Genomic DNA, 22,951 nt, shown 5'->3' with positions numbered 1-22,951 from the left:
GTACTGTTTATATTTATCTAAATTTACTTTTTATATGTAGAAAATTCCTTCTACGGCACATCGACAAATGACTGTGATTAATACTGTTTACAGTTAGTGAACACATCTCAGCTGAAATCAATTCAATAATGACCTTAGTTTATGGCCACCTTCTAAAAGGTGTAAGCATTAGAAGCAGTATCGGCTCCAGAGGAGATACTGTAGCAGGGTTCAAATTTCAAAATTGGGAAGAAACATCAACTGCCAGTGAGTCAGTTTGAAATGACTGTTGGTGGCAATTGGTGATGCGCACCTATTTGAATTTTGAACTGTGCAGAAGCCTCCCCTCTGGAGCCTCCCCTTATTAGAAGCATGAAATCTATATAAAATAAATAATTATGGCGCTATGAAAGATTTCATAACAACTTCATAACTTGCTGGCACTTTTTAATAATTAGCCTGTATGGCCACACCTCCCAATATTTGAGAGTGAGAAAGAGGGACACTGCACACGCCAAAGGCGTGCTTCTGAATTTTGGGGGCGTGGCCTAGTGACAATGGCCTATACCCGCAACGCTCCCACAAAGCTAAACCCCAGTTTTTGGTGCTGTGGGGGCCTGGCCATCAGCTCTGTGAGCTGCTAGCCCTGCCCCCAGCCCATCTGGCTGCAGGAATAGATGCTGTGTGCATGCGTATAGCATATATTCACGGATGACAGGGGGTACTCCCAACTGCCCCCCACCGCGGGACACTGTAGGCCCCGGGCGGGATGCGGGAACGTCCCCAAAAAACTGGGACATTCCCGCGAAAAGGGGGACAGTTGGGAGGTATGTGTATGGCTGTTACTGCTGCCTACGCCTTGCTAGAAATGTAAGGAAACCAATGGCCACTCTAAAGTACTTTTAACCTTTCCATACTGTTTCCACGTAAGGCATTTCAGTATCAGTTGCACATGTTAATATGTGAAATACGAAGGTCATGGCTTATTCTAAAATGTTAAGCGCATGTGTTGTCATTTTTGCAGTGCTTTTCATCTATTCGTTTTCCTTTTTCCATGTTGAATTCACATTGAGACATTTGATGGATACTTCTACACTACTCTGAGTGCCTCTCCAAGTCTCCACTCTATCAACTTTATAAAAAAATACCTTTTCAATGTTATATTACTGTAGCTTGATTAACTCCAATTAAAACATGGACACAGTTGATCAAGAAAACACAATACATCAACGTAAGTTGAGACAAAAGCCCCATTATAGTGATATTATCAGATAAGCCATGTTACAGGCCATTAAAATGCACTAATACAGTAATTTGGATTTCATTTAATATGCCATTTAAATTTAATTTAACTGTTAGCCTATGGACAGCACAATGATATCACTTGTCTGCAATCCATCAGTTTGACATACGACATGTTCTCTCTTGTAGGTTAAACGCTTAATGTACAATTTTAATGGCTAACTTCAAATTATTTATTTGAAACAGTCTTAAAGAGGACTGAGAAATGTCAGTATAGTTCCCCTACCATGGGCCTAATTCAGCATGGATCGCTAATGTGAAAACTCGCAGTGCAATGCGATGAAGAAGTCGCTGCCCACACAGAAAGACACAGTAAGTTTACGCCCCCAAACACGGGCTTCCTGTTACTCACAGTCTGGCCACATTGTGGTTATCATTCATATACATTTTTTCCGCTGATCACCCTTGCACATACACGATGCGTACGAAGCACATGCGTAGTCATTAAATAATCGCTAAATTTACATATTCTCTAATTAGCAATTCAAACTGAATTATCCCCCTTGTTAGAAAAAATCCAAACCAAGGTCAACCCAATGAATAGTATGGCTTACTTGCAGAACAAGTAGATTCAGCCCAAAAGTAAAACCAATGTAACTGAAAGAACTGCTGTGGTAATAGCTATTAGATATGATATCAGAAACGTATTAAGTGACCAATATGTTACTTATCTCCTATACTGATCCAATTGCTTTCCCCTGGGCCCAATCTGTAACAGCAAAGCGATCTGTGTGCTTGACACACACTGATGGCTAAAAAGTATTAGGACTTAATCATGAGTCATAATTCTTAGGCATTGGACCAGCATGTTGCTGCTCTATGTTCCAACATTGTTCCGCAGAAGAAATCAGCCTACAAAGAAACAACTGTTGTAGAATCTGCTTCAAGCACCTACTGTATCACCAGCAGAAGCAATTCCCTTTCCTGACATCACAGCAATGGTAGGCTGTCCTCATATCGTAGTTGGCAGTTTCCAAGTCTGCCAAATCGTAAGCCAGCGGAGCTCCCAAACATTCATGGGAACTGATCAAGTAAGATCCCTGCCACATTCTCAGGAAGCTAAATAGATACTACTCCACATACTGTATGCAGTGTTACAGATATAGGGCCAGATGCACTAAGCTACAAAAGTGATAAAATGGAGAATGATAAACAACCAACCAATCAGTTCCTGTCTGATATTTTTAAAACACAGTCTATGACATGGCAGGTAGGAGCTGATTGGCTGGTTGTTTATTTGTCACTTTTGAAGCTTGGTGCATCTGACCCACAATTAGTCCCACTTCACCTTGCAGACAAAACAAACACCACAACATCTCTTGATCTGTACTAGATAAGTGAATGCCTACAAAAGTGGACCTGTCATTCTCACATTCAGCATTCAACATTGGCTGAGTATATCGCCGAGGCTAGTCTTATCCCCTGTTAGTCATACAGTAGTGTATTAGTTTGGCCCAAAGTAAACCATTCCTCTCATCCCCCTGTTCCCTGTGTCACACAACCCAGTCCAAATTGCAGAAAGAATAATTTAAGTCATAAGTCATCCTCAGAAGTGACTGTTCTAAGTATCTCCAGACAAACATTCCTATGTCAGATCTATAGAAATGTGCCTTTTATGTTATGTCATGTAGATGGTGAAAAATTAATTTCATATTAGCATAATCTTATCTTCCATATTTATGCTCAATACAGATTTACCAAACGGTATATACAAGAACTTTTGTGGGTAATAGGCATACTGTCATTTCCTCTATGCTTGGGCGGAAACCCATCATTATCTGTCAATTAGCCTATGCTCTAATAATGTATTATGCCCTGTTTGCACAAGGTTTGTACATTTATTGCATACAAATGATTCCAGGGTTACATATACCAATATTTTCTTGTTTGTCACTAGAAGAGGTTGGAGCTCAGTGTCGTAAGTTCATTCCTGTTGCCAAAAGGCAAGGTTAACATTGGTGCCTCCCCATACCTTATATAAAAATATGTATTTATGTGTGTATGTACAGTATGTATGTATGTATGTATTTTATGTATATTATGGGAAATTTACTAAACAAAATACGTTAGGAATTGAAAGCAAAAAGGGGGTATGGTGCCAATCGCACAGGACAAATATATGTAATGAGGACCCTCAATGTAATTATAGATAGGATATGTATGCTACGAGAGTGTGCTACCACTGGACATGGGAAGGTAAATACACACAAAGAGAAAAGAATTTGTCCCTGATATAGTGCACCTGATATCTTAAAAATTTACTTTCATTCAATTACCATTAAAAAACACATATAACATGTAGTGATATTTAGACAAAACAGAGACAATGACAGTGTTTAAAAGGTTGAAGTGGCGGGCAGGTGACACACTCTAATTAATCTACGTTAGGAATTGGCATATTCGTATTCAGACGTATTAGTATTCGGATATGTATTCATAGTTTTGTAATTTACTAATGTGAAATAACGTTAGTATTCTGTATTTTACGACCGTAACAACCTGTCTTATTCATGTTTTTACAAAAACATGAATTAATATGCCATGGAAAGAATTTTACATTACTCCAATGTAATTTTGAAATTTGCTATCAAGTCGTATTTCAAAATACGAACGTATACTAGGCGTATTCTAGTACAAGTTGTATAAAATGACTCCCAAAAAATACGACTTCATACGACATTGAAAAATCTCAAAAATACGACACCTTTGTAAATTATGCCCCGGAATACGAATGTGTAAATGAAATACTACAGTCGTAATTAGTCGTATATAAAATACGAATACAACTGAGACATAGTCGTATTCTTAGTAAATTTTGCCCATTGTGTTTAAAATAAAGAGAGTGTGACGTCAGCCACAAAAGCGATATTGATGGCTTTCAATTAACTGATTCAAACATGCAGGGGAGGAGAGGTGCCCCATTTGGAAGCAGGAGCCCGGCAGCAGATGAATCCATTGCATCCCAGATTTCCATTTCTGTATCTGGACCCATCCCTCCTGCCTCATGGTGACTGCACAGGACACATTCTTTCTAAAAACACTTTTTGCCCACATAACGCTATAATTGTTCTCTCATTGTATCTCTCAAATTCACATTGTCAAGGTAACATCTATTCATTACGGCCATGTCTTCTGTCAAAAATATATTTAAAACAACAATTTCTGTAGCTCTATGGTTGAGCTGTTATGTCTTTCCCTCTCTGTTTTTGAATCTATCCTGTACAACATTTACAAAGGGTTAGTCTGTTTTTCAACTCTTTTGAAGCTTACAATATACTGTAATTTTTTTGCAAATTATTATTATTAAAAATAATTTCCAGCACTTATATGCAATTTGTGTGTTGGTTAGTCACTTCTACAAAACAGCGTGAAATTGAACATTTTTATTTTACTTTTTTTACATTAATTTGAACATTTTTAACCACAACAATGAAGGTCATTCGCTGTTGGAAGTACTCCTGTCTCTAATACGTTGCTGTGTAGAAGGATAATTTCAGTCTATCATAAACTTTTTTATCACCGCCATCCTGGAAACAACTAGATCCGTGTCACTCACAGCTGAGAAGGCTATTCATCTATTATATATCCATCCTTTTACCATACACCATATTCTTACTGCAAAATGCCAAGCCGACATATAGGTCCTGATTGAAAAGTGGAGGCTGTTACTGGAGCTCCTGGTGCAATAATATGCAAATGATAGTTTCAGCCTTCGCCTTGTGCACTAGCATGCACTTGAATGTACAAAAACTGAGACTAGCACTGCGCACCTGCATGCTGTAAACCTGCCAGTGGTGTGGTTTCTACAACATGTGCGCATGTACACATGTGATTAAGAGTTCTGGCGGAAGTGGGGCATTAGGCTCTTCCGGCGACTGCTATATGTGCGGGAGTATGCCGGAAGTAGCCGCGGCTCATTGCGACTTCCGGTGATCTCCGGCGGAAGTACATCACCTAGGATATCCGGCTGCTGCTACATGTGTGGTATACAGTTGGAGGGTGATAGTAAAACTCCGCCTAATGAACTTTTCCTCATTTCCTGTGATTATTGTCCTAATTAAGGAGGTTTAAGAGGTCTTAGCTCATTGTATCACACCACACTTCTGAGGAAGGACCCTAAGTCCAGAATGCATTAAGTGTTTGCCATTTCTTTTGGACCCCCTTGCTGGCTTACCCTTACCACCTACTGTATCTTCAGTGCCCTGTGAAGGACCAATTACCGGGGTTTGACCCTTCACCTTTGGGAGTAAGCTCTGGAACATCTTGGTAGCAGCATTTGCCTGGGGACCTTTGTTATGCTTTTTTATCGTCTACCTTTGTGAGTTTTTTATACACATTAAAATACCAATATGTTTTGAATTACTTCACCATGAGGGTTTTTTGTTGTGTACCCTTATTGTGAGTCCCACAATTGGGGGACAAGGGTATCCATTCTTTTTTCATTACAGATAAAAGTACCCCTGATATTGGAAACCCTACATCATTCCAAGTTATGTATTGCTAAGTTATCACCTCACTGGTGTGTTAGTGCATGAGAATATACAAGGTAGCGCTGTGTGGTAACCATCTATTCTTGTATCTGTTATTTTGGGTGCTATGACAAAAGCACTTTTTACCAGCTGCTGCATGCCTTGTTTTGCGATATATTTCAAACACCTTTTCCAAACTACTATATGTGTGGTACGGATGGTGTAATAGTTAGCATTACTGCCTCACAGCGCTGAGGTCATGGGTTCAATTCCCACCATGGCTCTAACTGTGCGGAGTTTGTATATCCTCCCCGTACTTGCGTGGGTTTCTGCCGGATACTCCGGATTCCTCCCACAATCCAAAAATATACTGGTAGGCTAATTGGCTAATTGGCTCCCAACAAAAATGAACCCTAGAATGTCTTTGTGTGAGTGTACATGCGATAGGGAATATCGAGTGTAAGCTCCACTGGGGCAGGGACTGATGTGAATGTTCAAATATTCTCTGTAAAGCGTTGCGGAATATGTGTGCGCTATATAAGAAACTGTTAATAAATAATAATAAATAAAATTAAATGTGCGCTTTACCTAACCCTTTTCCTAGTGCCTTAGCCTTCCCTTCCGCAGCCTAACCCTAACACAGTCCCTTGTGACTAATTCTGACCTCCTGTCCCATAGCATTATCCCAACCGGTATACTGGGCATCACGGATAGTGTAATGGTTAGCATTACTGTCTCGCAGCACTGAGGTCATGGGTTCAATTCCACCATTGCCCTAATTGTGCAAAGTTTGTATACTCTCCTGTGCTGCGCGGATTTCCTCCGGGTACTCCGGTTTCCTCCCACAATCCAAAAATATACGTGTGTGTGTGCCTGGACAGATTTATCTACCGACAATTTCTGTTTCTCTGTGCGATAATATAGAGTTATCAATGCTAGAATGTGTATTTTACTAGTGAGAGCTACAAAGTAAGACTTGCTATAACCATTTAGAGTAAGAGGTAAATTGGAACTTGTCACATAAGTACATACGATGAGGTGATGGCACACTGTTTTAATGATCTATTTTGAAAGAAGTGCGTAGCTAGTTGAAGGGTTAGGTTGATTTTATTACTGCTCTTTCTAAACAGGGAAAATTAGATATATGACTCAAGAAGGGATTGGGAACTGTAGCTTAATGAAAACTTTCTCTTTATGAGTGCTGTCTTGTCATGTCACAGCGTAACCTTCCTGCACTAATGTCCAGCATAGAACACACTCCTCATTGACACCGGTGACCCTCTGCTCGGAGATAGTTAGGTAAATGGAAACCATTAGTCAAAAAATGCATCCGGCACAACAAATTTCTATTAACTGAACAGGCAACCTCAGGTTAAAACACACAGAGAATCAATTGATATTCCATGCAAGTAAGCCATTCATTGTCACTTATAATCTTCTGATCATTCAAAATGAGCAGTTAAGAGATACCTTTTCATCAAACTAAACGCAGCGTTCAGGAACTGACACCATATAATTGCAATTAGTGCAATTTAATAAAAGGGTGTACATTTGGACAGCTTGTAGTGTGTTATAAACAGAGACCTTTACCCTCAGTATAATGGTGCGATACACAACACATCTCACTGCAGGCTACATCAGCATTGTTATTCCCTAATATAGATTTAAAAAATACATAACTGTAAGATACTTTGAGATGAAAACTAGTTAACCAATATTTATGCAAGGGAATCAAACTAATGTGTTTAATTATCTATTGTACAATTTCATTAATACATTGCACAGATTAAAATAAAAATCTCTTAGTAATATGCTTAGTAATATGACTTTTCCGTATACATTTATTTATTAACAAAGGTATTAAAGGATAAAGGCCCATACACACTGGGTGACTTTGAGCTGAAAGTTTGAGCGGTCCCAGCGATGATCGGTGAGTGCTGCTGCGCGCTCCCGCATGATCGCCGGGAAAGCCGTTCATCTGCTGGTAGTACCTGTGCAAAGCTGTCCTCTCCCGGTTGATGGTGCCGGGCAAGGGGAAAGCGGGCTCAGTGTGTATGCACTGAGCAGCTTTCCTCCCAGCGATGATAGCGTTCATCGCTGTCCATACACGCTGGGCATAGTCGTCCAGTGTGTATGGACCTTTAGTTGCAAAATGGCTTGGTATTGTGTGTGTGTGTGTGTGTGTGTGTAGGGGGGGGGGGCTATTTTGTAGGCGGGCCCAAGGTCATAGGACGCACACTTCCTGGACTCTGCTGTCCTGATCACAGTCAGTCCTATGCTGTGGACAAACGGTGTGATTCTGGCTCATGCCCAATTTTGACTATCCAATTTTGACTTACTACACTGAAGATGTGCTTTATATTTAGACTATCTTACAATTAAGCCCTACAATCAGTCTTACAGGCTAGATAGTCAAGATACACTGTCTACATTGTCTATTTTTCTTCTATGTGATACTGAATAAACAAAGATGTGCATCAGCATCGCATGTGGCGGAACACTGTGCGATTCAGACCAACTTTCTATTCAATAGTTGGACAAACATTTACTGGAGAAAAACATCCATGGGTACAAATAAGAAATATAATTTGTCTGTAAAATACCAGAACCTACCAAATCAGCAATGGATATCTATACCAGGTTGAACTAGATGGACGCAAGTCTTTTTTCAGCCTTACCTACTATGTAACTATGTAATATTGACTGTATAGTCAAAATTGATAACCAGAATCGTACCATGTGTCCACAGCTCAAGTAAGCTAATGGTTTTGTTGACATTGAGATTTTATTAGTGCTGACTAAATCAATGTGTACATAATGTATGTGTCGACAATATCATTTCAACATTATAAATGTCAATATAATGAATGTTGAAAACATATTGCAATCCCATTTTCTTCAACTTTATCCTCTTATGCTAATATGAAAAATGTTGTGCTTGACATTGCTATTATTTGAGACAGGGGTGCAGAGAGGGGGGGTACTAATAACATAGGCCCAAGTCTGATGGAGGGGCCCAATGAGGACCTTGTTACCTGGCGGCAGCAGCTCTGCTCACCCCAACAGATGCTGCTGTGTGCTGGGCTGCAGTGTGACCAAGGAGGTGCTTAAAGTGCAATTTTTTCTGTATTTTAGTCTAAAGGCCATACATTAGGCCAACTTGTCCAAAGGACAAGTCAGACCTAATCATCCTGACAGCTCCCTGAGGGGGTGTCAAACACGATGTGGCACTTGTTGTGCAAGGTTTTGCACGTGATAAATCGCATGCGATTTATCACATGCATTCTCCGTGGAGCTGCAGGTGGAGGGAGCCATGAGACTGGCAGGGCGGGGGCTTTTGTGGTGAGCCGGGCATGTAGTGGGCGGGGAAACTCGCCAAGGGGACCACAGCGCTGGGCACTGGGAACGCAAGCCGGGTGGAGGGAGCAACAGGGAGCCAGGCAGGAGAAGGTGCTGCCCAGCTGCCGGACAGGGCGGGAGCAGAGCACTTTAAAAAAAAAAGCCCATACAAATGAATGGGCAGCCACTGATTGACTGAGACTTATGCGCAGTACCGATCTCTGTACTGTGCATGCGCTGGCCCCTATCTTCTATGGGCTACTTCGGCGGCAGCCCATAGAAGTTAAATCCCGGTCCCGGCACCTGTACAATACAGATGTACAATACAGATGACAGGCACCAGGACCGTCGCATGCGCAGTACCAAAATACTGCGCATGTGCCTGCCCCTGGTTCTATGGGCTGCTGCAGCTATGTCATAGATGCCAAAGAGGCAGCCCCAGAGGGAGGGAAAACCTCCTAATGGGACTGCCTTGGGTTACTGGCAGGTCGGAATTCCAATAGGAAGTCACTGCCAGTCACAGTGTAGCCAGTGCAGTCTCACAGACTGTATCTGGCTTCACTACAGTGGCAGATTTTACCTGGGGGGTTGCAGCCCTGCAGCCCATAGCTAAAAACCGCCACTGCAGTCAATGATGAAATGGCATAGTTTTGAAAAATAGGTGTATCGGGACGGGAAGTGGTCGTTTATTGGACATGTCAGGAGGTGTGGCTTATTTTATCCTGGTTTTCTAATCAGCAATACTGTAAGATCCGGTATATAAAAATCACTGCTTATCATTTGTGAAGCCAAAATGCAACATTACATTCTGCACATGAACTTGTACATCTTTGTCCTTAATTACACTTACACCAATTTATAATGCTTTGTGGCATGAAACGTCAATGTCAGAGCTGCAAACGTAAAAACTCACATCGGAGGATCTTGCACATTTAGGTGCCACCTCATTGATTTAGCAGCCGGCATGCTGACTGTTCATTAAGGTATTAAAAAAACCTCATGATGTTAACAATGCTTCAATGCTGCTTTTACTGCTTTTACTCCAAGTCTCATATTTATTGATTTTATATTTTTCAATTACTTTGGTTTTATTGCTCATAACTGGTAGCTTAATTTATCTTATGAACCTAGAAGGCGCAAGTGGAGTCCCGCTAACAGTAAAAATAAAATCTGGGCTTTTCAGGGAATTCAAAATATCTCCAGCGCCTTTGCAAATTGCTAAGTTTATTGAAATGTTTATTGACCTGATGCATACTTACCTGCCCTCCTGGAATGGCTGAGAGGCTCCTGAAAATAGGGTCTGCCTCCCGGCCCCCCAGAAAGATGGGCAAGATCCCTACATTGCCGCCAGTCTCCCGCAACCACCACTCATAGATTTGGGAGCTGCATGTTCAAACTGAAATCGTAATTGCAGTCCAAAAACGAAGCTGCCCAGCACTTGTGGACTATTGTACAGATGGAGCGCCTCTCAGCCAGCGCCGGGACTCACCAGATTGCCCCCGCTGGTGAGCATCCCACACGCAGATGCATCCCAGTTACCGCTTCTGGGAGACGGGCAGGGTTAGGTGGTGGAGTGGAGCTCACTGTTGGTCCCTGCTGCCTACCTGTTGTTGTCCACTGGTTCCCACCCCCATAAAGGGGAGACGGGCAGGGTTCCCGTCCCTTGCTGCCCGAAAAACTGTGACGTGTGTGCGTGTGAGACACTCGCGCGTCCCAGTGAGATAGAGCGCCTCTCTGCTCACAATCGCCAACAGGGGCATTCTGACGAGCCCCGACGCTGGGTGAGAGGCGATTCCATCTGTACATCAATTCACAGGGTAGTGTACGGGGCCAAAATCATTCGATGGCCGCCAGCTATCGAATGATTTTTTCCCTTTTCGCAAATATAGGTCAGTCTGGACCAGTGGCGGCGCGTACCTAATTGGGGGTAAGCCACAGCAGAGGTACCGCGATTCAGGCATCCCCTCCCCCTGTCGCCGACGCCGCTGCTTCCTCTAGTCCCATCGCCAGCGCCTGTGCTGTGATGACAGGTGCCGGGACTGGCGCATGCAAAGTACAAACATGTGTACTGCGCATGCGGCCAGCTTCTATGGGCTGCTTGGGCAACAGCCCATAGAAGCAATCTTGGTCCCGGTGCCAGTTCAATACAAATGACAGGCACCGGGACCAGCATGTGCGCAGTACCGATATATGTACTGCGCATTCGCAATCACTGTTTTTGCACGGCAGACCGCACAAAGGCATCCCGGAGGGAGGGAACACATCCCAATGGGACTGCCTTTGTGACTGGCAGGTTGGACTTCCAATTGGAAGTCACTGCCAGTTACAGTGAAGCCAGTGCAGTCTCACAGACTGCATCTGGCTTCACTACAGTGGCAGATTTTACCTGGGGGGGCTGCAGCCACTGGTCTAGACTGACCTATACTTGCGGCGTCCAGGTCTGAGAATGGAGCAGCGGCTGACATCCTGTGACATCAGCCGCCTGTCTGCATTCGCATGGGGACATCCAGCGTTTTACTGGGCACACACACCATTTTTGCAGTCAAATGCAAAGCCCCCTTACTGCCTCCACCACCACCCCCCCCCCCATGCAAACGCCATGGCGACTAAGCAAGTCATCGAAAGCGTCCGCACAGAAGCCCTGCACTTGCGCATATGTGAATATGCGCATATGTAGTGCATAAACATTGGTCTCCATTTAGAATTCGCCAGGGACCGAATGATTCAGAATGAGGGCCTTACTCTATCTGACTTTATTCTCAAATAGAATCAAGTCTACTGTTAGGGAAAAGGGAAACAAGGGAAATTAAAAGCTTTGGTACTCTTTACCTAGCACGGCGCCCATCGCAGTCATCGCAGGCATTGAATGCACTAAAAAATCGGGTGCGACGCGACCGACGCGATGCCCGCGATTTCCCATAGGGAACAATGTTAAATTTCTCAATTGACCCGATTTTACTGTTCAATGCCTCAATTGACACGATTTTTCCATAGGAAACAATGTTAAATGGCCCACAGAGGCCAAATAGCCACCCTGAAGTGGGAAATGGCCCCCACAATTGTTAACGCCACCCCACGATCAACGTGAACCCGAAGCGTGGCGAGCGCAGCGAGCCCGCGAGGGGCAGCGGTACGCGTCCTACGACCTTTTCATACCCCCACTATCCACGTCGGCGTGGAGTTGAGAATAGAATAGTGTGGCGAGCGCAGCGAGCCACCGAGCCCGAAGCGTGGCGAGCTCAGCGAGCCCCGCGAGGGGACGCGGATACCTGTGAAGCCCGCGAAGGGATGCGTTTACCTGTGAAGGTATCCGCGTCCCCTCGCGGGGCGCGCTGCGCTCGCCACGCTTCGGGCTCGGTGGCTCGCTACGCTCGCCACACTATTCTATTCTCAACTCCACGCCGACGTGGATAGTGGGGGTATGAAAAGGTCGTAGGACGCGTACCGCTGCGCTCGCCACGCTTCGGGTTCACGTTGATCATGGGGTGGCGTTAACAATTGTGGGGGCCATTTCACACTTCAGGTTGGCTATTTGGCCTCTGTGGGCCATTTAACATTGTTTCCTATGGAAAAATCGTGTCAATTGAGGCATTGAACAGTAAAATCGGGTCAATTGAGAAATTTAACATTGTTCCCTATGGGAAATCGCGGGCATCGCGTCGGTCGCGTCGCACCCGATTTTTAGTGCATTCAATGGCCGCGATGCCCGCGATTTTTTTACCTGCGATGCCCACGATCAAAATCGTGGGCGCCGTGCTAGGTAAAGAGTACCAAAGCTTTTTATACCGATACTTAGGCAAGACTGTATTCATTTATCACAAAAGATGTACTGTACGTCTCAAACCAATTTATATGTTTGATAAGTCTCTAAATAATGCAAACTTTGCATAAATTGTTACTGTTGTCTTCTAGAACCCTTCATTTAAATACAATTAAAACTGTGTTCTTCACAGTTCAATTTGTTGCTTTTCTCTCTAATAATTACAGCTTCACAGTTTGTAGATTTAATTAAAGTACATTGCAAAAGGTGAACGCACTTCTGCTATAGTAAAAAAAAAAAAACCTATACATTTATATTATAAATTATGAATAAGTTTCATTCATTCTTAATGCACAAGGGAGCAAGGTAAATTGCAGAAAATTTGCCTTACTAATGCAAACGTCATACAGTACTTGGATGACAGTTGTGCATAGAACTAATCTAGAATTTGCCCCCATTGGCTAGCTTCACAGGAGTTGGGGGCGGGCTTAGAAGAAGAAGTATGATACCTTATGTTTAGTCCCAGGTGAAACATAGATCCTGATACACACAGCTCAGTCGATAACAGGGGGAACCAGGTAGCACATATATTACATACAGTAGGTTAGAACATATATGTTTATATATCCCCCTGCGATCTAATTATCTGTATAGCGCACACATATTCTGCAGTACTTTACAGGGAATATTTGGCAATTCACAACTGCCCCATTGGTGTCTTTATATATATATACACACACACACATTCACACTAGGTATCATTTTTGTCGAGTGCCAATTACCCTACCAGTATATTTTTGGCTTGTGGGAGGAAACCGGAGTACTCAGAGAAAATACACGCAAGCACAGGGAGTATATACAAACTCCACTCAATTAGGTGGGAATCGAACCCATGACCTCAGTGCTGTCAGGCAGTAATGCTAACCATTACTCCATCCGTGCTGCCCGTAGATAAGAATTAGACTACAGAACATAGTTGCCTACCTTCCTGCATTCTGAAGGAGACTCCCTGAAATAACAGCAATCTCCCTTTCTCCCTCATTAGTCTAGCTATCTCCGTCATTTCACCTAGCCCATATTACACTGTTACATTTTTGGGAAAAAAGGAATGAGAGATAGATACATTTACATTGAATCATCAGCGCCATTTCCCAGCACTTTACCAAGTATAGTATCTCTTACTAACTGCTTTGGGTTCTCATCTACATATGGATCTAAGTCATTTTACAAGATTCCTCTCAGATGTAGCAGTACAAACCTACGCTTCTAGGTGCCACGTGCACAATCTCGTTTCTCAATCTCTCCATGTATGGAACTATACACGCCCTATGGGCAGGGCCGTAACTAGGGGGGGGGGCTGGGGGGTCACGCGCACCGGGCGCTGGAGGTGAGGGGCGCTGTGAGGTCCGGTGACAGGTGTGTGGACGCTGTAGCGGCATGTTACTTTGACTCCGTCCATCTCCTACTAGCGCAGCTGCAGGAAGAGCTGATGACTTCGAAAAGACTTGCCGGACGCTGATTGGCTGAATTCAGCCAATCAGCGTCCGGCAAGTCTTTTTGAAGTCATCAGCGCTTCCCGCCGCAGCGCTAGTAGGAGACGGACGAAGTCAAAGTAAGATGCGGCTACACCATCAGCAGCATAGGAGGAGAAGGGCAGCAGCCGTGGCGGGGAGGGGGGGGTCTCCGGCGCCAGGGACAAGGCGTCATTTGGTCCGGTCCCCCCTGTCAGCTGCTAACTAAGCAGCGGGGAATAAACGATGTGCGCATGCGCACAGCGTCTATTCCCGCAGCCAGGGGGCTGGGGGCATGGCTAGAGGCTCACAGAGCCTCTGGGTCATGCCCCCATAGCGGCAAAATGGGGGCGTGGCCTCGCGGGAGAGCAGCGATTATAGGCCACGCCCCCAAATTAGGCCACGCCCCCCGAAAATTTCGACACGCCTCCGGCGTGCAGCAGCATCGCTGGGGAGGGGGGGGGGGGGGGCACCAAATGACTGCCTTGCCCCGGGCGCCGGAAACCCTAGTTTCGGCCCTGCTATGGGTGGCACGTGACACTCCCCCTCAATGGGGATCCATGCAAATCTCCCTGAAACTAGTTTTCAAAACTTTCAAATTAAAAACTGACATCAATGCCATAGTGAAAATAACAGCATAAAAGATATATCAATTTACATTTTTGGACATCTGATTAATCATTGTTAGTGCTATTACTGCTGCCAGCTGTAGCATTTGTGGGCCTCATAGCAACATTCTGTTAAGGGCACCCATGTAGTGCCCAAAGGTGAATATGACACATGGAGCTTATACTGGGCAGATTCTTCCAGCTTTAAGGCCTCAGCAGATGCTACAGTTTTAGTTACAATTATTTTCTGAGGCTCTTTAATTTGCTCTATTGTTTTGTGACAAAGTTATTATCGCTAGTTGCTAATTCTCGTACATTCATTTAATACGGTTTGTAAATTCTAAGATAATTCTTTATACTTTTTGCTGAGACTCTTGTGTATTTTTGCAAAATACTGGATAACCAAAATTTTCAAAACAGTTTTGTAAAATACTGCCTCATTTTGCATTTGGCCCCAAAACATTGCCCTTTATGCCAAACCAAATTTGAACAGACAATTCTGAAGTCCAATTCTGACCATACCACACAGCAGAATAAATTGACCATTGCAGCTTAAGTTCCATGGGAGAACCAAAGCCAAGTGACATGTTTATGTTTCTGGAACACAGTACAGGTTGGGACTCCCTTATCCGTGTATTCCAAAAACAAAAATATTCTGAATACCGTGGTTTTTCGGAATATTTTTTGTTTCATTTTGTTATATTTTTGTGCATTGCGCGAGTGCCCGGGCGTGTCGGTGATGTTACCAGCATGCCTGCACACTTGCGCAATGCACCCCTGGGACCGGAGATGCCGCTGAAGAGGTTCATGAAGGCCTCTGTGGAGGCTGGAGGACACCGTGGACATCGGGGGACCATCAAGGCACCACCAGGGGACCAGGTGAGTATGGAAAAAAATATATATTCCAAAATCCGAAAAAATCCCTTATCCAAAATGCTTGTGGTCCTGAGCATTTCGAATAAGGGATACTCAACCTGTACCTCTGTGATATTGCCTCTTATGCCTCAACACTCAGTTCACCATCTCCAGGTAACAGCATCAATAATTGTCAACATTTGTGCCACAGTATTTAATAGACCTCTAATTGCTGTTATGTCCTGCTAACTGTTGGTAAGGGAAATTTTTTTGAAAATTTTTTTTTTTTTAAAAAGTTGATTGCAGTAGAACACTGGTGGCTGCCACTGAGAGAAATCCCTTTACTGAGGCAGAAAGTTTAACCCTTTGAGTGCCAGGGGAATTTGTCAAAATAGGTGTGAAAATTGCAAATCAAACCTTTTTTACTAACCCTTTGAGTGCCAACCTTCCTGTGAGAGATCCGTTAAAAAATGCCAGCACCGCTCACAGCGACTGTTCTTTTTTTGGGTGCAATATTTAACTAAACTACAATTAAGTGACTTGGCTGTATTGGTATTTTATTATACTAAAAGGACAGTCGCTGTGAGCGATGCTGGCATATTTAGTGCATATTTTGAAGATCGCTCGCAGCATTGTTGGAACTCAAAGGGTTATTTAAATATATTCTACACATCCAAAAAACTATACATATCTTTCTTAAGCTGTGTACACACAGGGGCGATAGGGACCAGTGTTGCAAGTAAGGGGGTACGGCGTGGTACGGAGTACCTGTAAGAAATATGTTGCAGGTACGCAGTACCATTTACCCTCTGACCCACTGTCAATTCTATTTTTTTTTTTAAGTCTAAATATAATGCATCCGCAGCCCACCCACCCAGCGTTATGATTGGTGCTTAATGCAGCTACCGGCTACTGCTGATTTAGCCTGTCACACTGACAGGCATCAGCGGCGCTGACAGCATGAAGAGCAGGCTCCACAATTGTAAGCACAAGCTGCCCGGCTCTACCCCAAGCAAGAGCCAACCCACCCCCAGTCATTCCCTGTTTCTCATTCACTGTCTCCTGATGCCACGCTACTATTGTCGTTTAGTCACTTCTCTAGCTTTGTGTGACCACGCCCCCTCACGACACATGGCCACGCCCATTTTTGGTGGAGGCTATCAGTACCACCAAGAAAAAAATTCTACTTGCACCACTGATAGGGACCATATTGCCAGTGATGGAAGTGTGCCCCAGCGATAAATCGTCGGGTGCGCGCTCCCGTTTTCAGCCCCATTCTAATCGCTGGTCGCAGGAGCTGATTACCTCTGCTGCTCCCCCGGCAGAGGTTCCTTCTCATCAGCGACCATCTCTGGTCGCTGATGAAAAGAAGACACTGGGCAATATATTGCTCAGCAATGTATTGCTAGCAATATATGGCTGAGCAATATATCTCCCCCGTGTGTACAGGGCTTTAGAGAACTTCTTTTCTACACAGAAATCTAAATGCATATCAGACAAACAGATATTTTGGAATTCTAAGCAAACTACATTTGTTAAGAAACTCCTGATCTAAAATCACCGCCATGAACTTTTCTTTTTCTGTTTGTACATAGCTTCATGGAAAGCTGGGTTCTCATGGAATAAACATATGTGAAATATATATGGCTACATTATTTTTCTTCCTTTGCAGCTAAGACCATGTGCGGCTCAGCGCGCCAGTCATTTATTTACAGGGAAAAAAAAAAAAACACAGATAAATGGGAGAAGAGGTAAACAGGCTGCTATTGTCCAGAAATCTGGCAGTTTTGAAAGAACTGTGCCTCTTATCGCTGGACTGCAGCTCTCTAATTCAGCGCTTTGCTAAAGTGGCTGAGAGGAAGAAAAAAACAGCATTACATTGCAAGTACAATCCAGAGGCGGATTAATATTTGACACACGCTTCCTCAGAAACTAATCAATCAACTCATGTAGTCATATGAGAAATCGCCTCTTAAAGAGGGTGTTTAATCTCTTCAAGGTTTAGTTCATTTATATATTTACTTATTTTACACAGAGATGGTAAGTGTGGCGACAACATTAGGATGCAAAACAGCAGGAGACTGGGAAAAGTTTTACAATGTGCGCTTTTTAAGATAAAAAGTTCTAATTGCACTTATGCAGGCTCATGCAAATGATCAGACAATTTATATACGTCTCAGTGCGCCTGAAAGGCTTTACCACATGTATATATATATATATATATATATATATATATATATATATATACATATACACACACATATATTTATATATATATATATATATATATCTAGATACAGTATATATATATATATATATAGATATAGATAAATATATATCTATATCTATATATAGATATACAGATATAGATCTATATCTATCTATCTATCTATATATATACACATATATAGTTATTACTGTGTTTGACTATGTATTGTATTATATTAAAATAATGGTTAATGTTGATATTAAATAGGGCCACTTTTAACCTACGTCTGGCTTTCTGTATGGCCACAAAAACCGAAATGGTCAATATCTATCTATCTATCTATCTATCTATCTATCTATCTATCTATCTATCTATCTATCTATCTATCTATCTATCTAGACTGTGGAACAATCTATACTAATCTATACTAATACTAATCTATTAAAACTTCTTTAGTAAATGTATATATTATCTATCTATCTATTTATCGATCGATCGATCTATCGATCGATCGATCTATATCTATCTTTGAATCACCTTTCTATTTGTGTGGTACATTAACTGGTTTCTTTAGCCTGTTTTTGTTACAACCATCCATTGATGACATTTCTGTGGGGCTATTATGGTTCAGCAGTGGAAACCATAGAATGAAACCTTATCTAGAAATGTCCCTGTGGCTAGCACCAGGAGGAAGACACAAGACCACTTGTGCTCCCCTTTAAGGCAATATTATTGCCTCTTGTTGTATATAAGTGAGAACCAGGAGTTCCTGAATTGGGACTGCAGAAAACCAAACAAATAAGATGTGATTTTCATGTTTGATTAGAAACCAACTTCCAATGCCTCATTCTCACCTGGTTGTCCCTCATTTTGGTCTGATAATTGGTTAGGGAAAATCCTTTTTTGGTTTTAGTAAATACAGTATATGGCTCCTAAATACTCTACATCAGTGTTTCCCAACCGTGTTCCTCAAGGCACACTAATAGTCCAGGTTTAAGGATACTGATACTTGACCACAGGTGACTAAATTAGTACCTCAGTTACTTTGATTGAACCATCTGCGCTTAATCCGGGATAACCTTAGCACCTGGATCGTTAGCATGCCTTGAGGACCAAGGTTGGGAAACACTGCCCTACATGATAGTATACTGCATACTCTGAATGTTGTGGTTTTTTGTATTGTGACTTTACCTTGCTACTTGTGTTTTAAGTAATTTTTGGAGAGTATGCTCCAGTATTTAAATACATTATTGAGAACAAATCATATTAGCGGATCCTTTGTGCTCCTATATTTGAAGACATTTTAACAATCTGTGCCGTTTAGGTTCAGGATTTGTTATAACGGTTTTCAACCATTTATTGTAACATAGTTGTGATATATTTTCTGCTGCCACCTTTCTCCAACCAATTGCATGAGTCCTGAAATGAATCTGCTGACTAAGGGTTTAGGGAGCTGAGTTTTATGGGCCAATGTTTGGCCATTTCCCATAAAAAAGTATCAACTAATATATAACTTTTTTTTTGCTAAAGCTCCTTGAACATTACTTCTGTTCTCGTAGTTACACAATGTACCAGAATGTTATTATATTGTTACCAAGATGGAATTTTTAGCAGGCACATTAAGCTGAGAAAATAACAGATGACTTTTTGAAAACTGATAACTTATTTATAAACTCCAATAAGAAATAAAAGACTCCATGTAACAAATATTGTCAAACATAAATAATGACTAATGGAATATTTTTTTTAACACTAGATCGTAAACAGAAATACCTATAATGGTGAAAAAGATCATTGACTCATCGGATGTGACTCATCTAGGGATTAATTAATTGTACAGAATTTTTTTTAATTATTATTATTTATTTTTTTTGGAAATTGCTTTTGCCACTGTCTTGTTTCACACTTCTTATCATATAAATAAGAAAACAGGTAGACTTAATCTAACTTACTGTAGATTCAGGCTGTAAACATACAGTATATCTTTTGTTTAGCCTTGTTGAATCTTCTACTTTACTTTAACAATATTTAAGACTAAGGTACTGTACAAACAGACACTGGGAATTCCTGATGCCTGCACTGGAAATGCAGCATGGATCTGCAGGCATTAATATATCTATTTTAACAATGCTTCCTTAAAACGATACAATGCATTATATAGAACAGCATTAGTTTACACAATGAAAAGATTTGGACCACAAATGGTTCTAAATGACATGACAATACAGAGACAGTTCATATATATATATATATATATATATATATATATATATATATATATATATATATATATATATATATATATATATATATATATATATATAGAAGTCCATGTACAGGTATATATCTATATCTATATATATATATATCTATATAAATATATAGATATATATAAAGATATATATATATATATAGATAGATAGATAGATAGATAGATAGATAGATAGATAGATAGATAGATAGATAGATAGATAGATGATAGATAGATAGATAGATATATTATACAATATATTTGTTGCATTCTATTTATGAAAAAAGAAAAATGTTCACAAAACCCCCAGAATTTTATAATAAAGTTTTTTCTATGTTTTTTTTTTTTTAAAGTCCAGTTTTTAACCCAGATGTTCGGCATAACATGCTCGAGTTCATACTGCAGTATTTGCTAACCCAGTACCCTTAACAGTGATTTAATATTGTGATGCTCCTGGAAATCGTTATTCAGAAGAAACTTACCAGGTGCAGCAGACACTTTACCAGGAGGAGGGAGAAGATGTGAAGCTCCATCATTGTGCTTCAGAATGTCAGAGATGATTTATTTAACTTGTATATTCATTCTTCATCATAGCCAGATATAGGGGTCTGGGCTGGTGGTCAGAGAGTTCTGTGACCTAAACACATACACAGCAATATGAGAAAATCAGGCAACAAATAACCTGCACTGTACAATAATGCAATGTTCTACCTGAAACCTGGCAAACTCTTTAAAGACATTGAAATGGTCATTACCTTTATCTCAGGCTCTGGCTCCCATGTGATGGATTTCAATTCCCAAATCCCATGCAGAACTTAAATGCATACTTTCCTTTTTCACTGCGGTTAGTAAATATATTTTATCCAAAAAAGACAGTGGCGATTTTTCAGCGGTGTTCCAACTTTATCTAGTTTCTTTTTTAGATGATCTTTTATAAGAATAGTCAAGTATTGTGGTTAAGTAAAAAGATGTGCTGTAAAGTCAGTTGCAGTTGTCTGGATTTTTTCAAGGCTAATTCCAGTTCTATTAGCACCCAAGGATTATTTCAGTACGACCAGCCCAACACCAGCAGCTGTTTGATAGCAGTGCACAGTATTAAAGAGCAGGATCCAGCTCTCACGTTCAGTCTCACATTATTGGCTAGGCACTCCTCCAAGCTTGTCACTGGCAGCCTCTCCTTGTGCAACACGGTTACGAATTGGATTTTGGAATATATCCGTCTGACTACAGAACTGCACAGCCTGACTACACTTTTACTTCCTCTCCCAGTTCATGCTGCTGACTATCTGGCATGTGCAGACTGAGACTGTGCTTCTGGAGCACAGTTATACTGGCACAGATGTGATTGGACGGAATTCTTTTATATAGCTGGTGCTGAACAGCACTTTATTATTATTATTATTATTAATATTATTAATATTATTAATAATAATAATAATAATGATAATAATTATAATGATAATAACAACAATAATATAAATAAGAAGAAGAATAAGTGTTTATCTAAAATAGGAAATCCCTGTTTAAATATGTGTGCAAAAACATTATTTTAATCAGCTATATATTAAATAAATGTATATCCCTAAATCTTTTATCTTGACCTGATTTAATATGTGCATACTTAACATTAAACATAGGTTTAAATTATATATACAGTATAATATATAAAAAATGATATATAATGATCAAAGAGGTTTACTTTGATGGGGTTCTACTGAAGATGGGATGTTGGCCATAGCAACCAATCAGATTATATTTATTATCCTCTAGAAGGGGGTAAATAAATAGAAAGTATTATCTGATTGGTTGCTAAGTGGAAACATCCCATCTTCAATAGAAGTCCCACCTTAGTGAATTTACCCCGATGACCTCAGCCTCTATATTGGGACGTGCTTTAGTGAATTGCCCACTGCATCCACACTCTCCTGCAGACGTGTATGTACAGTAGTAGGCTACACTGACTAAAGCATCTATTTATAAACGGATGGTGCCTTGGGTCAAGTTTACAATACAGAATATTCTTAGGCAGCTGGATATTTTTTTCCCCCATCACTGTGTACTTTTAAATGCAATGGTGTGTACACACGGTGAGATTCCCTTGCTATTCAACATAAGATTTGACTGCTATACAATTTTTGCTATCTCTGTACTATTTACATACAATTCATACAATCTACACAATATAGTCATTGCTGCCCTGTCTATCTGGTTTTCGATTTGTGCTGTCCCGGGAGCGTGCATCGGGATCGCAAGGTAAAAAACCTGTGCGATCTGCATGCGATTTTGTCAAAATCTAATGTCAAATCTCACCGTGTGTACTCAGCATTAGAACACAAATACCAGGCAAAAATAAATAAATAAATTGGGAATACAGGTTCCATAAGGTGCAGCAACATTGCACCATAGTCGTATAAATGAATTCACAACAAAATCTTCATTTTGAACCAGTTGCCTCCTATCCATTCATGATGAGAAATTCAGAAAGGAAAGAGTTAAAAGGTCACTTAATGACAATTTCACCCTGCAGGGCTGCATTCACCATCTGCTGGTTCTCCCTAGCAAGTTACATTGTTAACACTATCATTTCCAGAATGTTAAGCTTGTTTAGACTGAAGAGTGCCCACCCCCATCTAATTCATGCAGCTTTATTAGTTACCAAATCTGTTCA

General features: G+C 41.3%; 1 protein-coding gene across 1 annotated transcript in view; it reads right to left on the bottom strand.

Annotated features, from left to right (window-relative positions):
* Positions 1-21,568, bottom strand: part of NXPH2 (neurexophilin 2) — a 173,019-nt gene extending 151,451 nt beyond the window's left edge. The window contains exons 1-2 of the mRNA XM_083153873.1: positions 21,039-21,568; positions 20,766-20,920 (exon numbers count right to left, since the gene is read on the bottom strand). Coding sequence (XP_083009999.1) covers positions 20,766-20,819 — 54 coding nt within the window. The 5' untranslated portion in view covers positions 20,820-20,920; positions 21,039-21,568. The remainder of the gene's footprint in view (positions 1-20,765; positions 20,921-21,038) is intronic.
* Positions 21,569-22,951: the final 1,383 nt, after the last annotated feature.

This window comes from Crinia signifera, chromosome 7 (assembly GCF_055691185.1).
Source record: "Crinia signifera chromosome 7, ASM5569118v1, whole genome shotgun sequence".
NCBI classification, from domain to species: domain Eukaryota; kingdom Metazoa; phylum Chordata; class Amphibia; order Anura; family Myobatrachidae; genus Crinia; species Crinia signifera.
Note: the sequence above shows the minus strand (reverse complement) of the source record. Positions and strands in the feature narration are given on the sequence as shown.